At 36.7% G+C, this 20503-nt stretch overlaps 3 protein-coding genes across 3 annotated transcripts; 2 read left to right on the top strand and 1 right to left on the bottom strand.

Moving 5' to 3' along the window:
- The first annotated feature begins 3978 nt into the window (after positions 1 to 3978).
- Positions 3979 to 6286, top strand: LOC111788470 (chitinase 2-like). Its single transcript, XM_023668805.2, has 2 exons — positions 3979 to 4341; positions 5654 to 6286. Exons 1-2 carry the CDS (start codon positions 4054 to 4056, stop codon positions 6284 to 6286), a joined length of 921 nt encoding a protein of 306 aa, XP_023524573.2. The 5' UTR covers positions 3979 to 4053.
- A 2574-nt stretch (positions 6287 to 8860) lies between these two features.
- Positions 8861 to 9755, top strand: LOC111788469 (uncharacterized). Its single transcript, XM_023668804.2, has 2 exons — positions 8861 to 9327; positions 9415 to 9755. Exons 1-2 carry the CDS (start codon positions 8914 to 8916, stop codon positions 9607 to 9609), a joined length of 609 nt encoding a protein of 202 aa, XP_023524572.2. The 5' UTR covers positions 8861 to 8913; the 3' UTR covers positions 9610 to 9755.
- Positions 9756 to 11731: 1976 nt separating this feature from the next.
- LOC111786697 (calcium-transporting ATPase 1, endoplasmic reticulum-type) lies at positions 11732 to 17521 on the bottom strand. Its single transcript, XM_087121575.1, has 9 exons — positions 17362 to 17521; positions 15458 to 16923; positions 14837 to 14906; positions 14628 to 14749; positions 14168 to 14452; positions 13662 to 14045; positions 13241 to 13350; positions 12766 to 12994; positions 11732 to 12642 (listed from the first exon to the last, which is right to left on the bottom strand). Exons 2-9 carry the CDS (start codon positions 16865 to 16867, stop codon positions 12055 to 12057), a joined length of 3198 nt encoding a protein of 1065 aa, XP_086977701.1. The 5' UTR covers positions 16868 to 16923; positions 17362 to 17521; the 3' UTR covers positions 11732 to 12054.
- Between the last annotated feature and the right edge of the window lie 2982 nt (positions 17522 to 20503).

Below are 20503 nucleotides of genomic sequence, written 5' to 3'. Positions count from 1 at the left end.
TTTCAATATTATGGAGTTGCCCATTTTCTATTTAAATTCATTTCGAATCTCTACAAGGGACAAACCATTATTTTTATTTCTTTCAAACACTGACGACATTTACTTTCATTTTTACTTTAATCTGTTCTAGAAATACTAAATTTAGGCTGAATCACTGTCGATATTATTTTATATTATCTCAAATCCATTCTCACTACTCGCTGATATTGCCTCAAGTTCACCTCTAGTAGAGTCCTCTTTAAATTTTCTATTCAAGGGCTTTCCCTCACCGTTTTAAAATTATTTGAGTAAGATTTCAAAGTTTTCACACCTTTAATACAAATGTTAAGTTCCCTCTCTAACTGATGTGGGACACAATCCACCTCTTTGAGATCTCAACATTCTTGCTGGTATACAGCTTCGTGTCTAACTTTGATACCATTTGTAACAGCTCAAATCCACCGCTAGCAGATATTGTATTCACACTCAACGAGCTAGTGAGGAGCTGATCGAATCGATGTCAACCATGTTTTAAAATAGAAATAAATATAAAAAGAATGACGACATTAATGGGGTTGGAGTAGAACTCAACCTTTTTCATCCATTTGTGAAACTGAGAGTGATTCGAGGAGGCATTTGATTCTCTTCAGAAACTATTTAAAAATGGTTTCTTCTTCAACTAAACTTCCAAGAACACTGCAACTTTTGTGCAAAACCAAAAGGAAAAAGTGTTTGAATTGTGAGTTTTAACACATGGGGTTGCAGCTTTAGTTCTTCAAATCTTTAGAACTACAACTACCACCACCTTATTCCCTTCCCACTTTTAACTACTTTTTCTAATATTTTACTTCTACTAACCCTAATTTTACTTTCATGCTAGGAATGACACAACCAACCATCCAATCCTTCTTTTCAAATCATCAAATTTGCCTTTCTGATCGATCTCTTCGTAATTAGAGATGTCCGGTTTACCCGCTTCAAAATTAGAAATCAGGAGGAACTGGAAAACATTTTTTTCCTTTTAAATAAACGAGACACGAAATGAGATTAGCTCAATTTCCCATTCCCCCATTCGTGACCTAATCCCTACAGATTTCCTATGGGAAATCTCCACCGGTTCTCTGCAAAAATAAATGAAGAATTTTGCGGAGATGAAAATAGGGATTGAAAAGACTTCATCATCCCCACCTTAATTCGTAGACATCTGAAGTCGTCTCCACCCGACCCATAAACATTTCTATGCATAATGAAAGTAGTAGTAAGGTAGAAATAGAATTATTGGTATTACGTGCAGGTGTGTACAAATCCAAGTGCTGTTGTTGGTGGGTGTAGTTGTAAAAGTTGTTTCATGGTCAAACAACAATCACCCCCTCATACCTTCCTTCAATTCCACACTTCCCCTAAGCCATTGGAGTAATAATCATCAAACGCTGACCTTACACATCATCTATGTTCCTAGCTTTATTTCTCATCCTAAAAAGTTTGTCACTCAAGGGTAGAATTGATTCAGGTTCTTATGGTTAAGTCACTAAGAAGAAAAGTGCACGTTCTTTCGTAGTCATTTTATTCTTAAAACTGTGATATCGGTTTATTCATATAACACTCTTTTATTCGGGTATCATATCATCAAGAGAAAACGTTGTAGATATTTAAATTGATGGAGTAGATAACGTACCTCCTTGGTATGATTTTTGGCATTACCAATTCTTTGGTATGCAAGGACAGAGAAATTTATAGGGTCCCAGATTTGAAAATAACATGTCCTAAGGACTGAGTATGGGGACAACGAAGGTGCAAGCCATGATCGCAAACCACATGCTACAAAAAACAAAATATTATCACATTATGAACCTACACATTTCACATTTCACTTTCCCATTTGTAATCACCAAACTTATATTCCACAATAAACATATTTCTCTAATACACACCGACTCTGTATACATCACTTGCATGCATATAAAAATCTATATGCAGCCACAAACTTGGCTGACTTGGCCATATTTTGCCGTTGTTACTACATTGAGTTTGTTCAAGAACTGTGAGATCACATATCGATTGGAGAAGGGAACAAAACATTTCTTACAATAAGGGTATACAATAAGGGTATGGAAATCTCTCCGTAACAGTGTTTTAAAATGGTGAGGTTGATAGTGATACGCAACGGGTCAAAACAGATAATATCTACTAGCGGTGATCTGTTATAAGTGTGGAATTTCTCGAGAACTACTAAAAGAGATGAAATTTTGTACAACTTTGTTTTGATCATTTTCTTTAAGCAACATCAAGTGAAGCTAAGACTAAGTGGGAAAAAGTGTCTTTCTTTTTGGAGAAGATTTTCTTCTTATGCGTTCATGTTTTATCTTGTCCTAACTTTACATGCTTGAATTTAAGAAAATAATCATTTTGAAACTAACTTTTACTTTATAATTCAATTTCTATGAGAATATATTTTAATTATCCAACGTGTTTTTCAACTCGAACAAGGTCAACATGGCCCCTTACCTCTCGTTCACAATTTGGGTTGACATATGGCTTCGTTCTCGTTGGTGACTGCAACTCTACTTATTTACGATGCCTGTTATATTAATAATTAAAATCTCATAAATCGTAGATGTCGAACATCCACAAATTACAATACATCACTAAAATTTGTCACAAATGTCAAATATTCTTAAATTTTTTATAATAATTTGAAAAGTAGAGTTGGGTCGGATTGTAACTGAATTGGTCAAGTTGACCCAACCAAGAAAGTGTCAATTTGCTAACCAACTCAAATTTTCAGTTCTCCAAAAATTCAACCTAACCCAAATATAACAGTTTAAGGGTACCGCTAGCAAATGTTGTTAGTTTCTGTCAGCTGCACGGTTTTAAAACACATCTACTGAGGAGAGGTTTCACACTCTTATGTTTCGTTCCCGCTTCAACTGACGTAGGATTTCACATCAAATAAAAGGAAAAAGCTAACTCAACCTTCCTGATCTTATGGTTTAAGTTGAATAATCTAAATTAATTAGATTCTCGAATCATAGGAACGCCTCTAATCTAATCAAGAGTATCCATTCGAGTGAATAGTTAAATACTATATCGGTAGAACCAAGATTTTGCCGGAAAGTTTCATTTAAATAAACAATCATCCAATATCCAGCCATTTTCGACCACATTGTATTATAATTTATTTCATTGTTGCTTCTTTTATAAACTATCTTAAAAAATGTAATGCATATTTGGAGGTAGCTATAAACATATGATTATATAGACTGATTCAACATTTAGGTCGATTAAGATACCTTCTCAACATCACGATTAAATTAACCCGAGTTGAGAAGCTAGTGCCGGACAAGCATAATAAGTGTCCATTCGATTTCTAGAGTTTGTGCATACAAAAATTATTCAACGTTATCGCTACATTGTGAGTGCTACCCTTAAAACTGTGAGATCGCATGACGTTAGGTACAATATTAAAAGCGTTTATTGGTGCTTGTTCTTTCAAAGTGTTTGGAATGAAGAGAGAAGTTCATAAGATTATCAAGTCCTTTTAAATTTCATTGCAACTTTCATCGATCTTTTGAATGATCCAAATTATCGAGTCATTTTAAATTTTCCATAAGTAACAACGATTTGTTGTTTGAAGTTCTCGAAAAGTGAGTCGTTACCTACTCCTAATTATAGGACACAACAAATTGTTATAGTTTAATAAAATGAGTTAATTTGACGGTAAAAATGCCAGGTTTTTTAAAATAACTTTATTTAAGGACATATGGGACGAGTGACGGGGTGTATGTTAATTGAGCCATTGGGTCCGTGTAAGCGGTGTCATATTTGTTGTATGTCTAAGACGGTTTTAATTTACATATTTTATTAGATAATTTTATAGGTAAAAATCAAAATTCGGAGAACTCAAAGCAAAGAAAGGATTAGAAAGAACAAAAGAAAAAACAAAAAACCAGACATAATCCCCAAACAAAATCTAAGAAAAAAAGCAACCTTCACATTCCAAACACTATAAATTAAGCACCTAAACTTGAGAACTGAATCACCCATTAAAGATATCTTCCACTCACTTAACCCCAAATGGAAATGGATGGAATAATTGTTGTTCTTCTATTGATTCTGGTGGCTCCGCCGTCTAACACGGCGGTGGTAGTACCGGCGACTGTGTTTAGAGAATACATAGGAGCTGAGTTCAATGATGTCAAATTTTCCGACGTTCCGATTAACCCAAATGTAGAAGAGTTTCACTTTCTTCTGTCGTTTGCCATAGACTTCGATAGCTCCCGCCGTTGTTTCACTAATGGAGTATTCAATGTTTTCTGGGATTCCTATAATCTTAGCCCTTCCGCTGTTGCTGCCATTAAAAAGGTAATCAAACGTTCAAAAACCCAATGTTAATACATTAATATATATATATCAAAGTGGGCAGTATCATACCATTGTAGAGAGTCGTGTTCGTCTAACATGGTATCAGAGTCATGCCCTAAACTTAGTCGTACCAATAGATTGGTAAATCCTCAAATATCGAACAAAGAACTCCAAAAGAAAAGGAGTCAAGCCTCCTCGAAGGCAATAAAAAATGACTAAGACTCCAAAGGAGTCGAGCCTTGATTAAGGGGAGGCGCACTTTGTTCGAGGGGAGGTGTTGGATGATGAAAGTCCCACATCGGCTAATTTAGGGAATGATGATGAGTTTATAAGTGAGGAATAGTAACTCCATTGATATGAGGCATTTTGGGACTGACTCCATTGTTATGAGGCCTTTTGTGGAAGGCAAAGCCATGAGACTTTATGCTCAAAGTGGACAATATCATACAATTGTAGAGAATCGTGTTCGTCTATATATATATATCACATTGTCCAACATGTATGAGAATCGTGTTCGTCTATATATATATATCACATTGTCCAACATGTATGAGAATCGTGTTCGTCTATATATATATATCACATTGTCCAACATGTATGAGAATCGTGTTCGTCTATATATATATATCACATTGTCCAACATGTATGAGAATCGTGTTCGTCTATATATATATCACATTGTCCAACATAAACTCTCGTAGATTGTGTTCTTTACTTATAAATTCTCTTAATCGTCTATATATATATATATATCACATTGTCCAACATAAGCTCTCGTAGATTGTGTTCTTTACTTATAAATTCTCTTAATTAGCCAATCTGGGACTACTCTTCTATACAATTCTCAACAATCCCCCTCTCGATCAAAATACACCATAGAGCCTCCCATGAGGCCTATGAAGCCCTCGAAATAGCCTCTCCTTAATGGAGGCTCAAGTCCTTCTCTAGAGCCTCCCATCAAACAAAATACACCATAACAATCCTCTCCTCGAGCAAAATACACCATAAAGCATCCCCTGAGGTCTATGAAGCCCTCGAAATAGCCTCCCCTTAATGGAGGCTCAACTCTTTCTCTAGAGCCCTCGAACAAAGTACATCATTTGTTCGACACTTGATGACTCTGATACCATGTTAGGAATCATGACTCATGACCCTCCACTCTAGTATGATATTGTCCACTTTGAGCATAAACTCTCATGGCCTTGTTTTTTTGTTTCTCCAAAAGGTCTCGTATCGATAGAGATAGTGTTCATTACGTATAAACCAATAATTTTTCCCTTAATTAACGAACAAAATTACTCATGTGGTTTAGGATCATTCAAACGTTAGAGTGGGTGTAAGTCTTGGAGGAGACAGCGTGGGAGACTCAGGCTTTGTTTATTTCAAACCTTCTTCAATAGCTTCATGGGTTTCCAACGCAGAACGTTCACTCACAAAGCTCATAAACACCTTCAATCTCGACGGCATCGACATCGATTACGAACACTTCGAGTCGGAGCCCAACACGTTCGCTGAGTGCATAGGGCAGCTAATTAGACGGCTAAAGAAGAAGGGAGTCATCTCATTTGCTTCCATTGCCCCTTTTGACGACACTGAAGTTCAAGCCCATTACTTAGCCTTGTGGAAAAGATATGGGCACTTGATAGATTATGTTAATTTTCAATTCTATGCTTATGATAAGACCACCACAGTTCATCAGTTTATCAAACATTTCAAAGCTCAAAGCTCAAATTATGAAGGTGGTAGGATCCTGGCAAGCTTAGCCAGCGATGATACCGGCGGATTGTTGCCAAAGCATGGGTTTTTTAAGGCGTGTCGAAGGCTTAGAACGGATAAACTCCTTCATGGAATCTTTATTTGGTCTGCAGATGATTCACAAGCTCATGGTTTTAGGTATGAAAAGAAGGCACAAGCACTTCTACAAAGCCCCAACTACCGCTCTTGAAATCTCCCCCACCTCCTTTGATGTTATATCGACTTGATGCACGTGACATATAAAAATGTATTAGATTTCCTAATTTTAAATCATGATATAAACTTATAATATAAGATATCTTTTTTCTTTTCAGATATATACGTATTACTTGTTATATCTTTCATAATTACACTCAAAGCTTTCTAACATCTCGTAGGCGTAGATCGATTGTATTAATATAGTTTATATTGTGTGACACGTGTGGGTTCATGGATCATTACATAATCATATCATAATGGTAGAAGATGACATAGTATATCTTGTAACATGACATAACATATATATCACAGTATAAACATAACATAGTATACATCATATAATCATGAAAGACAATACATGCAGAGGTCATAGGCATGCGTCGCTCGTACAACAAACAAGTCATCTAACCATGCCACTTGTTTGGCTGGCCTAAGTCGGAGTCACTCTACTTCCACTTCATGAATGTATGCTAGCAATTGAAAGACAAGGAGTTTGTAGCAATAGTTTGGTGCATTTTCGAGGACAATGCAAGCGTAGATTGTCCATATTCAATCTAGAACACAACGAGGAAGATCACGAACCACATGATGTTCTCACAAATTACATTAGACGAACATAATTATTTATATTGATTCAAATTGTTGTGTAACTTTTGTCTTTTGAACGTTGATGATTTATAACCTATACCCACATTTCTTTAGTACTTAGATCGTTTAGGAGGATATTATGGCTCTATAGACCACTGAAACCAAACATATATAGAGATGGCGAGACAAGACCTCAATAAGCCTACTCAATTTCACAAGTGGAGGATTGTGATGATGGCAATAGGCAGTGTATAGGTAGAGCTGACCATAGATATTTTGTGGGCAATAGTCACAAGAAAGTGGACTCGTTGAAATACTTGTAGAGTCATAGTCGGAGGCATCACAATTATATCTTTTATACATCGTATGCGATTACGCTCAATTTTCAAATAGAAAAAGTGTAGCATCCCAAGTCTACTGTCCGTAGATATTGCCTCTCTAGATTTTCCCTTCCAGATTTTTCCTCAAAGTTTTTAAAACGCATCCGTTAGGGGAGGGGAATGTTTCCCATCAATTAGCTCCTAAATGTGACGTTATCATAACTATTGTATGGGTTGGTGTTGAATATTAGGATTGTTTGGTGCATAGGCATGTGATGGAGTACAAATGAGGAGTGGAAAGAGTAGGATAATTAGGCATAAAGGGTTTGAGAAGGGCCCTTATTGTATTTGATTGATACGCCATTGCAGTAGGGGTTGGGTTATTAGGTAGGTAGTTCCCTTTGTTAAATTAATATAATTGTTCCACTACCATGAATATATGAATATGAATATGATTATGATGATGTCAAATCTTACCAGCCTTTTGCTTCTGTAAACCAAAAACAATGACACTTGCCCCACCACCACCACCACCACCACCAGCACCACCACCCCCACCACCACTTCCCTATGTAGTTTAATGCATCCCCATGTGACCCTCACACACTTCAATCATATGCCTCAATTTGAATGTGACTACTTTAAAATGTGCCTATGCTTCTCTCCTAGGATATTCATCTCCAGACACGCTCCTCGCCCTCCCTCATAGACACACCTCCTCGCCCTCGTCATCACCTTCTTCGACGATCCAATTTTATGTTATTTGGGTTATCAACCCAATCAATTCGAAATTTTAAGTTGGTTCAAAAAAATTTCTCCAACCCAGTTGAGTATTTGACGTTCTAAACATAAACACTAATCAAAAGTTCCTTATTTAACGATATCAAGTCAGTATGATTCCCCATTTGAAAACAAATGGCCATGAAGTGCAAAGAGGGGAGGGGACCTCCAAACACCATCTTTCCCCAACTCACAAGTTGTAGGCCCATCAAAATCACCTACCTCACTTCAAAATTAGTCACTACCTTTATTATCATGCCCTTTGTTCCCTCCTTCCATTTTTGTCGTCTTCGAATTGAAAAGTTTATCGAAACTTAAATCGAGCTTCGAACTCATTCATAGAGCTACAACTATCTAATAATTATAATATCAGTCCTAACAATAGTTAAAAATACGGAAGATAAGCTAACTTAAATAGTCCCGAACTGAGCTTAAGTTAGTTCAAAACACAAAATCAGCTCGAATTAGCTTCAAACACCATAGCGAAAAGTGTGGTTTGAACTAGAACCGAAGTTGAATTGGACGATATTGACAACAACAATCCGACCATTAGTCTACGTGGCTAAACTAGTTGACCCTTTGAACAAAATAAGATGGCAAAAGAATTACCTTTTCAACTTAGATTGAAAGAGACAGAGATATGATATCTTCGAGAGAGCTTTTTTTTTTTCTTTCTTTCTTTAGTCAAAAAGTGTTTTAAGAGACAGAGAAACCAACTTGATTTAGGAGTTGGGGAAAGGAAGGAAGAATTAGTCAACGCAAAAGTCAAAATGATGACATCAGCATCCACGTAATCTATCTTTTTTCCTCTCTACATAACTCCCTATTCCACATCTCTCCCTTTCATTCACAAACCCAAATTAAGAAAAGAAAAGAAAAGAAAAGAAAAGAAAGTATTCAATCGCTCTCTCCCTCCCTCCTCCACCTCATCATGCACAGTCACTCAGCCGCCACCGCAGATGCCTCCCTGAGCCACCTCCAACCGCCGCCACCTTTCCCGTCGTTCTCAAATTTCATACATTCCCACAACCCTTTCCCAATGGTAGAGGCATTGGAGGTTAGTTATAGTGGGAGTAGTAGTGGAGGTTGTAGTTATAGTAGCTACAGGTCTCCAACATCGCACCCTGGGCTAAGCCATGCTCCAACCTCTCGCCGACCACTCACAAGGGCTTACAGCTCCGGCCATAATGAGAGAAGAGGCGAAGAGAGGACATGGTCCAGTGAAAGCAGTATGATAATTGAAGGAATGAGAAGAGCTTCTCCATATACTCCCCAAGAGAAGAGACACAGAATTGAAAGATACAAAATCAAGAGAAACCAAAGGAATTTTAATAAGAAGATTAAGGTAATTAATTTTTTTTATTTTTTTTAAATTTTATGTAATATAAAATGTTAAAAGTTTGAATTTTTATTAGTCCCAAAAATTTGGCAGTATGAATGTAGGAAGACACTGGCAGATAGTAGAAAGCGCATACGAGGGAGATTTGCGAGAAATGAAGAAGCTGAGAATAGTAACTCGACTAGCTCGCCGGTCGAGACATGGAGCTGCTACGACAATGCCATGCCCGAGGACGATTCCTCTTGGACAACCTTTCTTGATTCTTACTCTCTTAACTTCGTTCCTTGATTTACATCCTCCCGAGTCTTACTTTTTTTTTTTTTTTCTTATTGTACCCTAAAACGTATGTACAAGAAAAATATCTTTTGGTTCCTCTTTTAAGAGTCGATGTTTGAACCTCTATCTCGTAATTGTTTGAATTGGAAGAAAAACAAACAATCCCAAGTACTTTTTTTTTTAGTTGTCATCAAACTTTGTAATCACACGACTTTCACGACTTCACTAAATGTCATTTACAACATGTATGCTAGTAAAATTTATAAAAGAAGTGAAATGTGTAACTCGACGTTAAAATCTACGTTCAAGAAAAATAAAATTCATAAAAGATCTCATGTTTTGAACATAAAATAAATTAAATACAACCCAATTCATGAAAAATTAATACAAGACTTCTTAAGTTAAGATAGATTGGATCGATCCTATCTTTAGCTTGGAATAATTTCTGGGTGACCTTCCAGATATTTTTATAGGAATGATGTGAACGAGAATAAATTATGCTGAAATGACTTGTGTTTATCTGTAGAGATAGTTTTCACTGTTAGAAGCACTTCAAGACAGTAGATAACATGATCATATGTCAAGAGATGTATATGAATGTCAAAGTAGGCGTAACAACTCAAGCCCACCGCTAATAGATATTGTCCACTTTCAATTGTTAAATATTGTCGTCAGCCTCATGATTTTAAAGCGCATCTACTAGAAAGAGATATTCACACTCTTACAAAAAATGTTTCGTTCCCTTCTACAACTAATGCGGGATCTCACTTTAGGTGTTTGAATCTTCCGATCATTCTAAATTATACTTTAAAATTTTTCTCCACATGTGAAATCTGTTCCAGGCAGGAAAGCCCCACCAACAGGCCTTCAAGAAAGTTGATATCATGTTACTGAATCATAGCACTGAAAATTTAATAAGAACACAGCTTTCGACAAAGGCTACTTGGAGATGAACTTTAAGGGATGTGGCCGGCGGCGGCGGCGGCGGTGGGCCGCCCAGTGTCCCTTAATGGCTTCTTCTTTTACAATTCAAAATCAGAAATGGGTACAGGAAACCCACTCCCATTTGTTTGGTTTTCTTTACTCATTGCATCATAATTAAATTCTAAGGTTTGTGCACTTAGGACAGGATCTAGCTCGGCTAATTATCATTTTTTAATAACCAAAATACTTTTAAGGCTTTACTAAATTATATCTTTTAGACTTTAAAATAATTCTCGTTTCGTTGTAGAATATGAAAATTTATTAATCAATGTTCCTTTATGTTTATTCGTGGTTTAGGTAGATTCTCTACTTTTGTAAACCTATTCAGAATCAAGAATCGTATTATATAAGTTTTTGAATAACAAATTTTAACATTAAGTAAAAATTATATTTTATAGCTTAAATATTTTTTTGTTCCAACTAGTTTTCCGTTTGGTAGAAGTATATGAATCTATGAGGTGTTTCAAGGAATCTTGGCGTGTTAGTTTTTATTTGGAGCACTAAAATTCTGTAGAGATGAAATCCAAGCACAAAATTTAAGAGGGAGGTCATTGATATGCTTGAGTATGAAAAAATAAAATCAAAATTCTAATTGAACAACCACATATCTAATGTTGTGAGGCTCTCAACTTTAAAATTTACCTAAAGCACGGGTGTCGTCGTTATGGCACTTTCTACAAAGAGTCATGATGCTAGCTATTATATGATTTTTCTTAAAAATTGGGCGGCATATGATACACTAAATGAGAAAGTTCATTAATGAATGTATAAGTTAGAAAGATTACAAGAGTAAGACTAGAAGAACGTGTATTATTTCGTCGAAAAAACTTCTCAAGAAAACTACGCCTTTTCTGATGTATAGCGTATTGGATCAAACTAACACTTATCCGATGCACTATGCATTGTTAGAAATCAAAATTTATCCCGACCCCATTTCGATATGTATAATAGACATTATTGCTTTACCTACCCACAATGATATCATTTCAACACAAAACAAATATAATAAAAACATCAAATACAACACTTTTCTTTTCATTCATTTATTGAATTTTTTATTCTCCCTCTTGTTTTTCAAATTGGGAAGAAATAATTAAGATTTTAAAATCTGATATCAAATAAAATTTAAACATTATGCAAGAGGCACTAATAAAAGAATGAAATTCACTTGAATTATGTAACAAAAAAACAGATCCTTCATCAATATTCAGTAATTGGGGAGTTGGGTAAAATCGTGTTCTTATGAACGAAAACAATGTAAGTTTACTCCGCCACAACAGCCTAAGAAATAATGTTGATGAAAAATGTGAGTTAAAGAAATGGCAGAGTCGTAAAACAAGACCCACTCATTTCTACCGCAAATACTACCCCTTCCTTCGTTTTCACTTTTTCAGAAACATGAACTCTAAACTTTCTCCACTCTCTTGTCATTCATGAATTCAAATCCCGTTGATCATACCTTCCACAATGTGTTTAGTCTGATTTCTGCTTCAACAATCTGCTGCTCGGGCGAGATGTCCTCAACCCGCTTGTAAGCCTTCCCACGAATTTCAGAATCTCATCGATTAAGATCACGGGCAATGCCACGGCCAGAACCAAGAGCCATTCATTCAAGGAGAGGGGGACAATGCCGAAAATTTGCGCGAGGAATGGCACATAGAGGATCAAGAAATGCAAGCCAAATGAAACAGACATGGCGAGGAGCAGCCACGGGTTAACCCATGGGGGCATTGTCAACAAGCTTCCATCCTCTGAGAGGGCATTGAGAGAATTGAACATCTCAATGGCGACCAAAACGGAGAGTGAGAGAGTTGAGGCCTTGATCTTGCCTGAACGGAAGTAGTCGCATGGATCTGAATCGAAGCTGAAGACTTGGTCCCCAGCCATGAAAGGCGACACGGTAAACCCTTCCCAAGACGGGCACTGATCCCAGTTTGCGAGCTGAGAGTACGAGACCAGACTGTGACCATCTCCGGACAGGTCAATGCCCATGAAGGAAGCATGTGTATACCAAATAATAAATACTCCTACAGTTGCTATCCCTACGTAAAGTCCAATAACCTGTGGAACAAGGTAAGAATATAGATTTTAATCTGGTAGGATGTACAAACTGATATCATTTGGTACGAAATGATGGCATTATTATACAGTTAGTTATAGTTAAGGAAGAGAATGCGCAAATACCAAATAGCGGAACAAAATCCAGGCCGTGATCAACGAGTCATCACTTCTTCTAGGCGGTTTCTTCATTATATCGGTATCGGGTGGATTAAATCCCAATGCAGTAGCTGGAGGTCCATCTGTAACGAGATTAACCCAGAGAAGCTGAACAGGGATCATCCCTTCGGGAATACCCAGTGCTGCTGTCAAAAATATCGACGCAACCTCGCCGATGTTTGAAGAAATCATGTACCTACAATAATTTTTGGCGTTTGAAAGCCACGGTGAAAACTGAATCCTATGAAGACGGCTGAATTTGATTTCAGAATAATTCTATGGGTTACTGTGAGCGTTGAAACTATAATTGAAAACAGGCACGCTTGCTCGAGATATTCATATTTTATGGCAGTAACACCAATGACCAACAACTAATGTCCAAAGGCATACTACTACATAATCAACGAAAATGGATGAATTCTTGCTTAAGTGGAAGAAAAACCTGATAAATGCCTTCATATTGTCGTAAATGGATCTGCCTTCACCAACTGCTGCAACTATTGTACTAAAATTGTCATCTGCCAGAACCATGTCGGAGGCTTCCTTAGCAACCTGAAAAAATAAATTCCATATGTAGCCAAATGTTAAGGACAGAGACACGCCCGTTTTAGAAATATAATCAGTGGCAGTTGATAATTCAAATCATGCATGAGATCAGACTCTCAAAACTGGTTGAGAAAATAAATTACTTAGCACAAAGCGAATATGATTGAGATTTTTTAACAATCCTAACTGGGGTTGAGAAGAAGGAATGTCAAGAATTTTCCCAAAAGAAGAGAAGAGAAAGAATGCACGGTATGTATGACACATCCAGCAACTTATTTGGATTCTTTTTCACAGAAAAGATGCATCGAAGTAGGTACCTCTGTCCCAGCAATGCCCATCGCAATCCCAATATCAGCCAACTTCAAAGCAGGTGCATCATTGACTCCATCTCCTGTCATGGCAACAACTTCACCATCTTCCTTGAGCAATCTTACTATCTCTTGTTTATGTCTTGGCTCAGCCCTTGAGAAAAGAAGTCCTCTATCTTGTCTTAAATGGGATTTTTGATCCTCCCGGCTCATTGCCATGAACTCTTGTCCGGTTAAACTTCTGGAACTTATAGCTTCACGTTGTCCAAATACACCTATTTCTCGACATACAGCTTCGGCTGTGTTCTGGTTGTCCCCTGTGATAACCATGACACGAATACCAGCAGCTTTACAGTCTTCGATTGCTTGATGAACCTCTTTTCGGGGAGGATCCTATAAAAATAAATGGTGATGCAAACCCAAGTCAAATTAAAAACTAAAAAGACTCACTTTGCTTACAATTACAAAATATTATAGATGAACTAATTAAATGATAAACACACTGAGGCACTCACCCTTAATCCAACAAAGCCAGCAAAAATAAGATTACTTTCAATTTTAGAGTAATTGGACGGGTCAAGTAAAAGCCGATGTGCTGGATGTTCTTCGTCACCACTATTGTAAGTGGAAAATTCTGGAAGGTCTTCCTTGTATGCAAAACCTAAACACCTTAATGCACTTGATGACATCTCACGCAAGTAACTTAAGAGGTGGGTTTTTGAGTCTGAGTCCAACTTCACAATAGATCCATCAATAAGTTGAATAAATGAACTCCGTTCCAAAAGATTTTCAACAGCACCCTGCCACAAGTTCAGTCAAGCACCATCTTAACCAATGTTAATTAACATGTCACAGTGAGAAGAAATATGGGTGTCTAAGAAGTAGTGAAGAAAATAATAAGAAAGAAAATGAGATTACAATTACATGGAATTACTTAACAATGTAGAAATTAACTTCAAGAATATCAGAATATACCTTCACGAGTAATGACTTCTTTCCTGAGCTAGAATTTGTAATAACTCCCATTGATTTACGATCTCGGTCAAACTCTAGAGTAGCAATGCGTTGCTCGTTCTTATTCCAAACGTCGCAGCATCCTTGTCAATCACATTACCATTTCAGAAAAATGTCAGTAGGGAGACGCACAAGAAAGAAATGAGACAATAATAACGTCAAATACTTACGCAGGACATCCCCAATGGAAGCTGAAGTGGAGTCATATCCTTCAGGAAGACCCATCTTTTCCACAAGAACCTGAATATGCAGATATATGCCAGATAAAATGAATCAGTACAAAAGCTACATAGATTACTAAAATTGTTGGCATCTGCCCTTGCCTTCATGCATCATTACTAAGTATCTCAACAACGTTCCTTCTTTATCATCGGGCATATCAATAGAACAACATAAAGAAACCCTATCATAATGTAAAACATTACGAACTACACCAACCTCCCCATCACTGTTAATAATATGAAAAATAATGTATAAGGGGATACTTAAAGAAGAATTGAAGCTTCCAAGCTATTTCAGATTCTGTATTTGGTCATGAATTTAGCTAGTTATACTTTGTCTGCCCAGGCCAGTCATTTTCAGTTCTGAAATAAAAGCCTTTTAGCTTTCAGGGTCATGCATGCCTAGTCACCCTTGGATCACACCCAACAGAATACTATAAGAAAATTCTAAATATCATTTAGGAACTTGTTTTTGCTTAATATGACTGCTGTCAGAATTAAGGGAGGAGACAATAGCTGTGTGACATAAAATCATTGCTTCAAAAGATCATGAGATTATTTGATCATCACCTTCAATGCTGCTTCAGTAGGCATTCCATTCACAACAAAATGATGACCAGATTTTTCAACAACTGCATCATTACAGACAGCGGCAATCTTTGCCAACATTTGCAGATTAGCATCCAGTTGACCTCCAAGCCAACCAATTATTTTTCCATCTGAAGGATCATATGTAGTCCCTTCCACATCAAAGGCTCGCAGAGTACCAACACGAGAACCGAGAGCCACAATTTTCGCTACAGCCATCTGATTAGTTGTTAGAGTACCTGTCTTATCAGAACATATCACAGTTGTACAGCCAAGAGTTTCAACACTGGGCAGCTTCCGAACAAGAGCATTCTTTTGGGCCATTTTCCGAGTGCCAAGTGCCAAGCATGTAGTTATGACTGCAGGCAAACCTTCAGGAATTGCAGCTACAGCCAATGCCACGGCAATCTCGAAGTAATACGTACATTTCTCAAATGAGAACTTGAAATTTGCCGGCCACCCATCAACATATTCCCAAGTGAGGAAGTATTTGACATTAATAAGCCAAACTAGAGCACAGATCACTCCAATTATTGCTGTTAAAAGCTCCCCAAACTCATTCAACTTCTTCTTCAATGGTGTATCATCTTCACCCTGGGATGCTTCTTGTATCTGAGAATGGACCTGTCCTAGTTCAGTGCTCATCCCTGTCTGGGTAACAAGGCAAATACAATTTCCATTGACAACTGTTGTCCCTGCAAAAACCATACACTTTTTCCCTTGTATGTCTGTATCTTCTGGCACAGCCTTAGCAGTCTTGCTCACCGCTTCGCTCTCACCAGTCAAGGACCCCTGCTCAACCCGAAAAGTTGAGCTGATTAACCGCAACACTCGCATGTCAGCAGGCACCTTATCCCCAACTCTGAGTTCTACTATATCACCAGGAACAATGTCCTTGGAAACAATTGAAACATGTTTACCATTTCGTATTACTGAAGCCTGTTCAGACTGAATTTCTTTAAGAGCTTCCAATGCTTTCTCAGCATTGTTCTCTTGCCAAATGCCAACAATGGCATTGACAATCAATATCAAGAAAATAACTAAAGGCTCCACAAATGCTGTAATCTCCATCTCACCTCCTTCCTCACCATCATACCACGCAAGAACAAAAGATACAACTGCTGCAGCTAATAGAATCCTAACTAGTGTATCATTAAATTGTTCCAAAACTAGTTTAAAGATTGATGTACCCTCATGTTTCTCCAATTCATTGGAACCGTAGATCTTTCTCTGTTTCTCAACCTCCTCAGAAGATAATCCGAGATCAGGGTTCACTTGGTACTTCTCTAGGCATTCTCGAACATCCGTTGCCCAGGCAGGATAAGTTTCGTTATTCGAGATGTTAGCAGCAAAAGGTTCCTTTTTCCCATAGTTTTCCCCGTCTCCACCCATTTAGATTAGCGAACAGATTGGATGGAAAAAGAAATCAAATAGAAGATCAATTTAGCCTGCAAATCAGGGGAAGAAGAAGAAGAATAGATCATTGAGGCAAAATCCAACGCAACCAAAAACAAACCAATGAACAAAAGTTCCAAAACTACACAATCAAACACCCGACACTCGATTTAATCCACCAAGAATTCAAGAAAGACGTAGATAAATCAACACCAACAACCCACCCACTTTACATCCTACTCAAACTCGACAGAAAATAATAAACAAATCAGTCCAATTGAAACAAAGTTAAAACCGTTACGCCTCAGATCCGTAAGAATCTACAATATCCTCTCCTTACCAAATCGTCGATAAGAAAACAAGATCGAAACAACAAATGAAACCAAAGAAAGTCGAGAGAAACAAAACCAAAAAAAAAAAAAAAAAAAAAAATCAAAATCAAAATCAAAATCAACACAATCATTTCTCACATAATCACAAACCACAATTACCAGAATGATTGGATCCTTAACGCCGAAGGGCTTCGGGCTTCTCCCTCTCTCTAAACTGAAGTCGACTGCATGAGAGAGAATCAAACCAACGTGACGCTACCAGTGACGACGAACTGGAGAACAAGGAACCATGGAAGGGAATTGATTATAGGTTAAATAAGGAGCGATTCAACCGCATGATCCGACTGCATCCGGTACTACCGCTAGCAAACCAAAACCGATAAGATATTGCCACGTGTTAAAATCTGGTGGCTATACGAGCAATGTGTTGTGAAGGTGTACGGTAAGAAAAGGTGGGATCCACATGGAATTCGTTTTATTGCTTATTAAAATAACAGAAGCCCGCGAAGCTTCCTACCAAACTTGGGATTTGGAAATGCTAATTTGCTAATATGCCCTCGTATTTCGTTTGAATTTCAATCCAGGGCTTCACTGATTCGTTCACAACTTCAGATGCTTACATCATCATCCACTTTGGGGTTTCATTTTAATTTATTATGAATTATGTTGCCTTTTCCAATTTTTTTTCTTTTCTTTTTTTTTTTCTTTTTTACTTCTCTTAAAAATTATTTTCGAGTTTTTATTTTGATTATTAAGAATGTAAAATTAATGTTACCAATAATTACTAAAAAAAATTCACTTTTGAACCAAACTTAGCTTATTCAATTCTACCTGGAGTCTATCTCTTGTGATCTCTTTCCCGGCTATTTTATTTCAATTACCAGTCTATTCAATATACTTTAGAGGACTCTAGTCACCCGATAAAAACATTTATGATGGTGTGAAAATCTCCCTCTAACAGACATATTTTAAAACTATGAAGGGTGTAAAAACCTCTCTCTAATAGACATGTTTTAAAACTGTGAGACTAACGACCATATGTAACGCCCTCAAGCATATAATATCTCCTTGGAGAGAGGGAGGAAGTATTCCTTACAAGGGTATGGAAACCTCTCCCTAACACATATGTTTTAAAACCGTGAGACTAACGGCGATACATAATAGTCTAAAACGGATAATATCCACTAGCGGTGGGCTTGTGCTATTACAAATGGTATCAGAGTCAGATATAAGTTGGTGCATCAACAAGGAAATTGAGCCTCCAAGGGATGGATTGTGAGATCTCACGTCAGTGGGAGAGGGCAACAATTTTTTTTTTTTAATTGTGAGGCTGACGGCGATATGTAACGGACTTAATCAATAAGCCAAATAGCCTAACATTTGCATTAATGGCGCCTTTGAAAGAACCACAAGAAAATTTGTCCTTTTCCACTTTTTTTAATTTTGCCTTTTATTTTTCCTTTTTCGTTTGTTTTTCTTATTGGTTAAGAAAGCTTTAAATTACATCACCATTATGTGTCCTCTTCAACTCTTAAAGTATTAATAATTGACTCATAAATTTTCTCTTTTTAAGTCTTAATTCACTTTGACTTTCTTTTTTCTTTTTTCATTAATGGATAATTATTTAATTTCATTATTATTATTTTTTTTAATCTAATTTACGTGTTTGGTATTAAGTACTATGTTACGTTATTCAACACTTTTAAAGTTATTATTTTCGAACATTATGATGCAATGTGCAATGTCCTCATATGCGGGATTTTAAATTTGGATTCTGTACATGATGGTTCAGAATTCCTCTACATCTCTCGAGACATAACTATGTTATCTACTTGTTTTGATTTGTAATGTCCTCTTAAGGGTTTATCCTCGTAAACCCATATAAGTTTTTTTTTTTTTTTTAACATGTTCTGTCTTTACTCATAATTTTCAAAAGATCACAAACTAAGCGTACTTAATTTTAGAATTTTTATGATTGAGTCACTAAATAACAGGGTGTGTCTTCTTTTCTAATGGCTCAATCATGAAGATTTAAAGTTAAGTGTGCTTAGCTTGAAGTAATTTTCTGTTAAGTGATCTCGTGAGACTTTTCTTAAGAATCATGCAAATGAAAATCGTGTTAATTTATAGGGATTATCTTCATTTTTAGAGAGAATTGGACTTTTAAATTACGATGAAATGAGGAGTGAATTTCCATAAAGAATATATTTCATAGTTTGAACGACTCAAAGTCTTTCAAATCATGTCGACTTTCCAAACGGTTTACTACTTATTAATAAATAAATAAATAAATAAAGACTTTTAATCACCACAATCAGAAATTTCTTCATGAATTTCATAGTGCTTTAATTTTTAAAATAAAGGTGGAGAAAATTTGAGTGAGTTATTGTGTGCTACTTTTCAAAAAGGCAAAAAAGCTCTCTTCAATTCCATGGTCAAGTTTGAATTCTAGGATGAGCTCATTAGTGATCATGATAATTATGAACTTGGTCTTCCAAGGTTGTTAACAATTTCGAAACACATTATTTATGGATTCTTGAAGCGTTTTAGACTTTTCATGTAGCGGTTGAACTTGACCAAATTAACAACCTTTTCAATATTCATTGGTCGATCATCTTATCTTTTGTGTAAATATTGTTCTAACAAAAAAAAAATAATAATAAGTTTTAGAGACACTACTTTTAGTTACTATTTGGGGTGATACTCAATCCAATTATCAATAAAAGGACAAAATTCGTGGTTCAATTTTGGATTTTTAGAGGTTATAATGGTTCGATTTTCTCTAAATTCAAACTAATATGTCTAAGTTTGTGATAGAAAAACATACGAAACCAATAGATCAATTTGATTCGATTCGATTCGATTCTCGAGCATTTCGAGAATCGTGGTAGGTGTAGTTTTTGTGATGGAAGGCAGTTGAAAGGTAAAGGTAGAGATAGCAATGGAGGGAATTGGGCATGGTTGGTTTGAAAACAAGGGGTGTAGGGTGTGTGTAGGGTGTGTCTAGTGTGGATACAATAGCAGGCGTCCAGCTGGGTTGGCTACCTTTTTGAGTTGTCTGTCGGATTCCTTGACCTTTTCTCTCCCGGGCGGCGTGCTAGCTTCAACCTCACCATGATAATAATACACTTCCCTTTTGATTGGACCCTTTGGATTCCTTGGATTATTCCTTTTGGGTGCTTCATAAATAAAAATCTTCTCTTTTGTGCCTCATTTACAAGAAAAATTTCTAAGCTATAGGGATGTACGGATGTTCACGGGATTGATAGCTTCCTTGTTCTCGGTCTCACCCTCTATTTCC

The sequence above is a fragment of the Cucurbita pepo genome, chromosome 2, assembly GCF_057944985.1.
Source record: "Cucurbita pepo subsp. pepo isolate OVF chromosome 2, ASM5794498v1, whole genome shotgun sequence".
In the NCBI taxonomy this organism is placed as follows: domain Eukaryota; kingdom Viridiplantae; phylum Streptophyta; class Magnoliopsida; order Cucurbitales; family Cucurbitaceae; genus Cucurbita; species Cucurbita pepo.
Note: the sequence above shows the minus strand (reverse complement) of the source record. Positions and strands in the feature narration are given on the sequence as shown.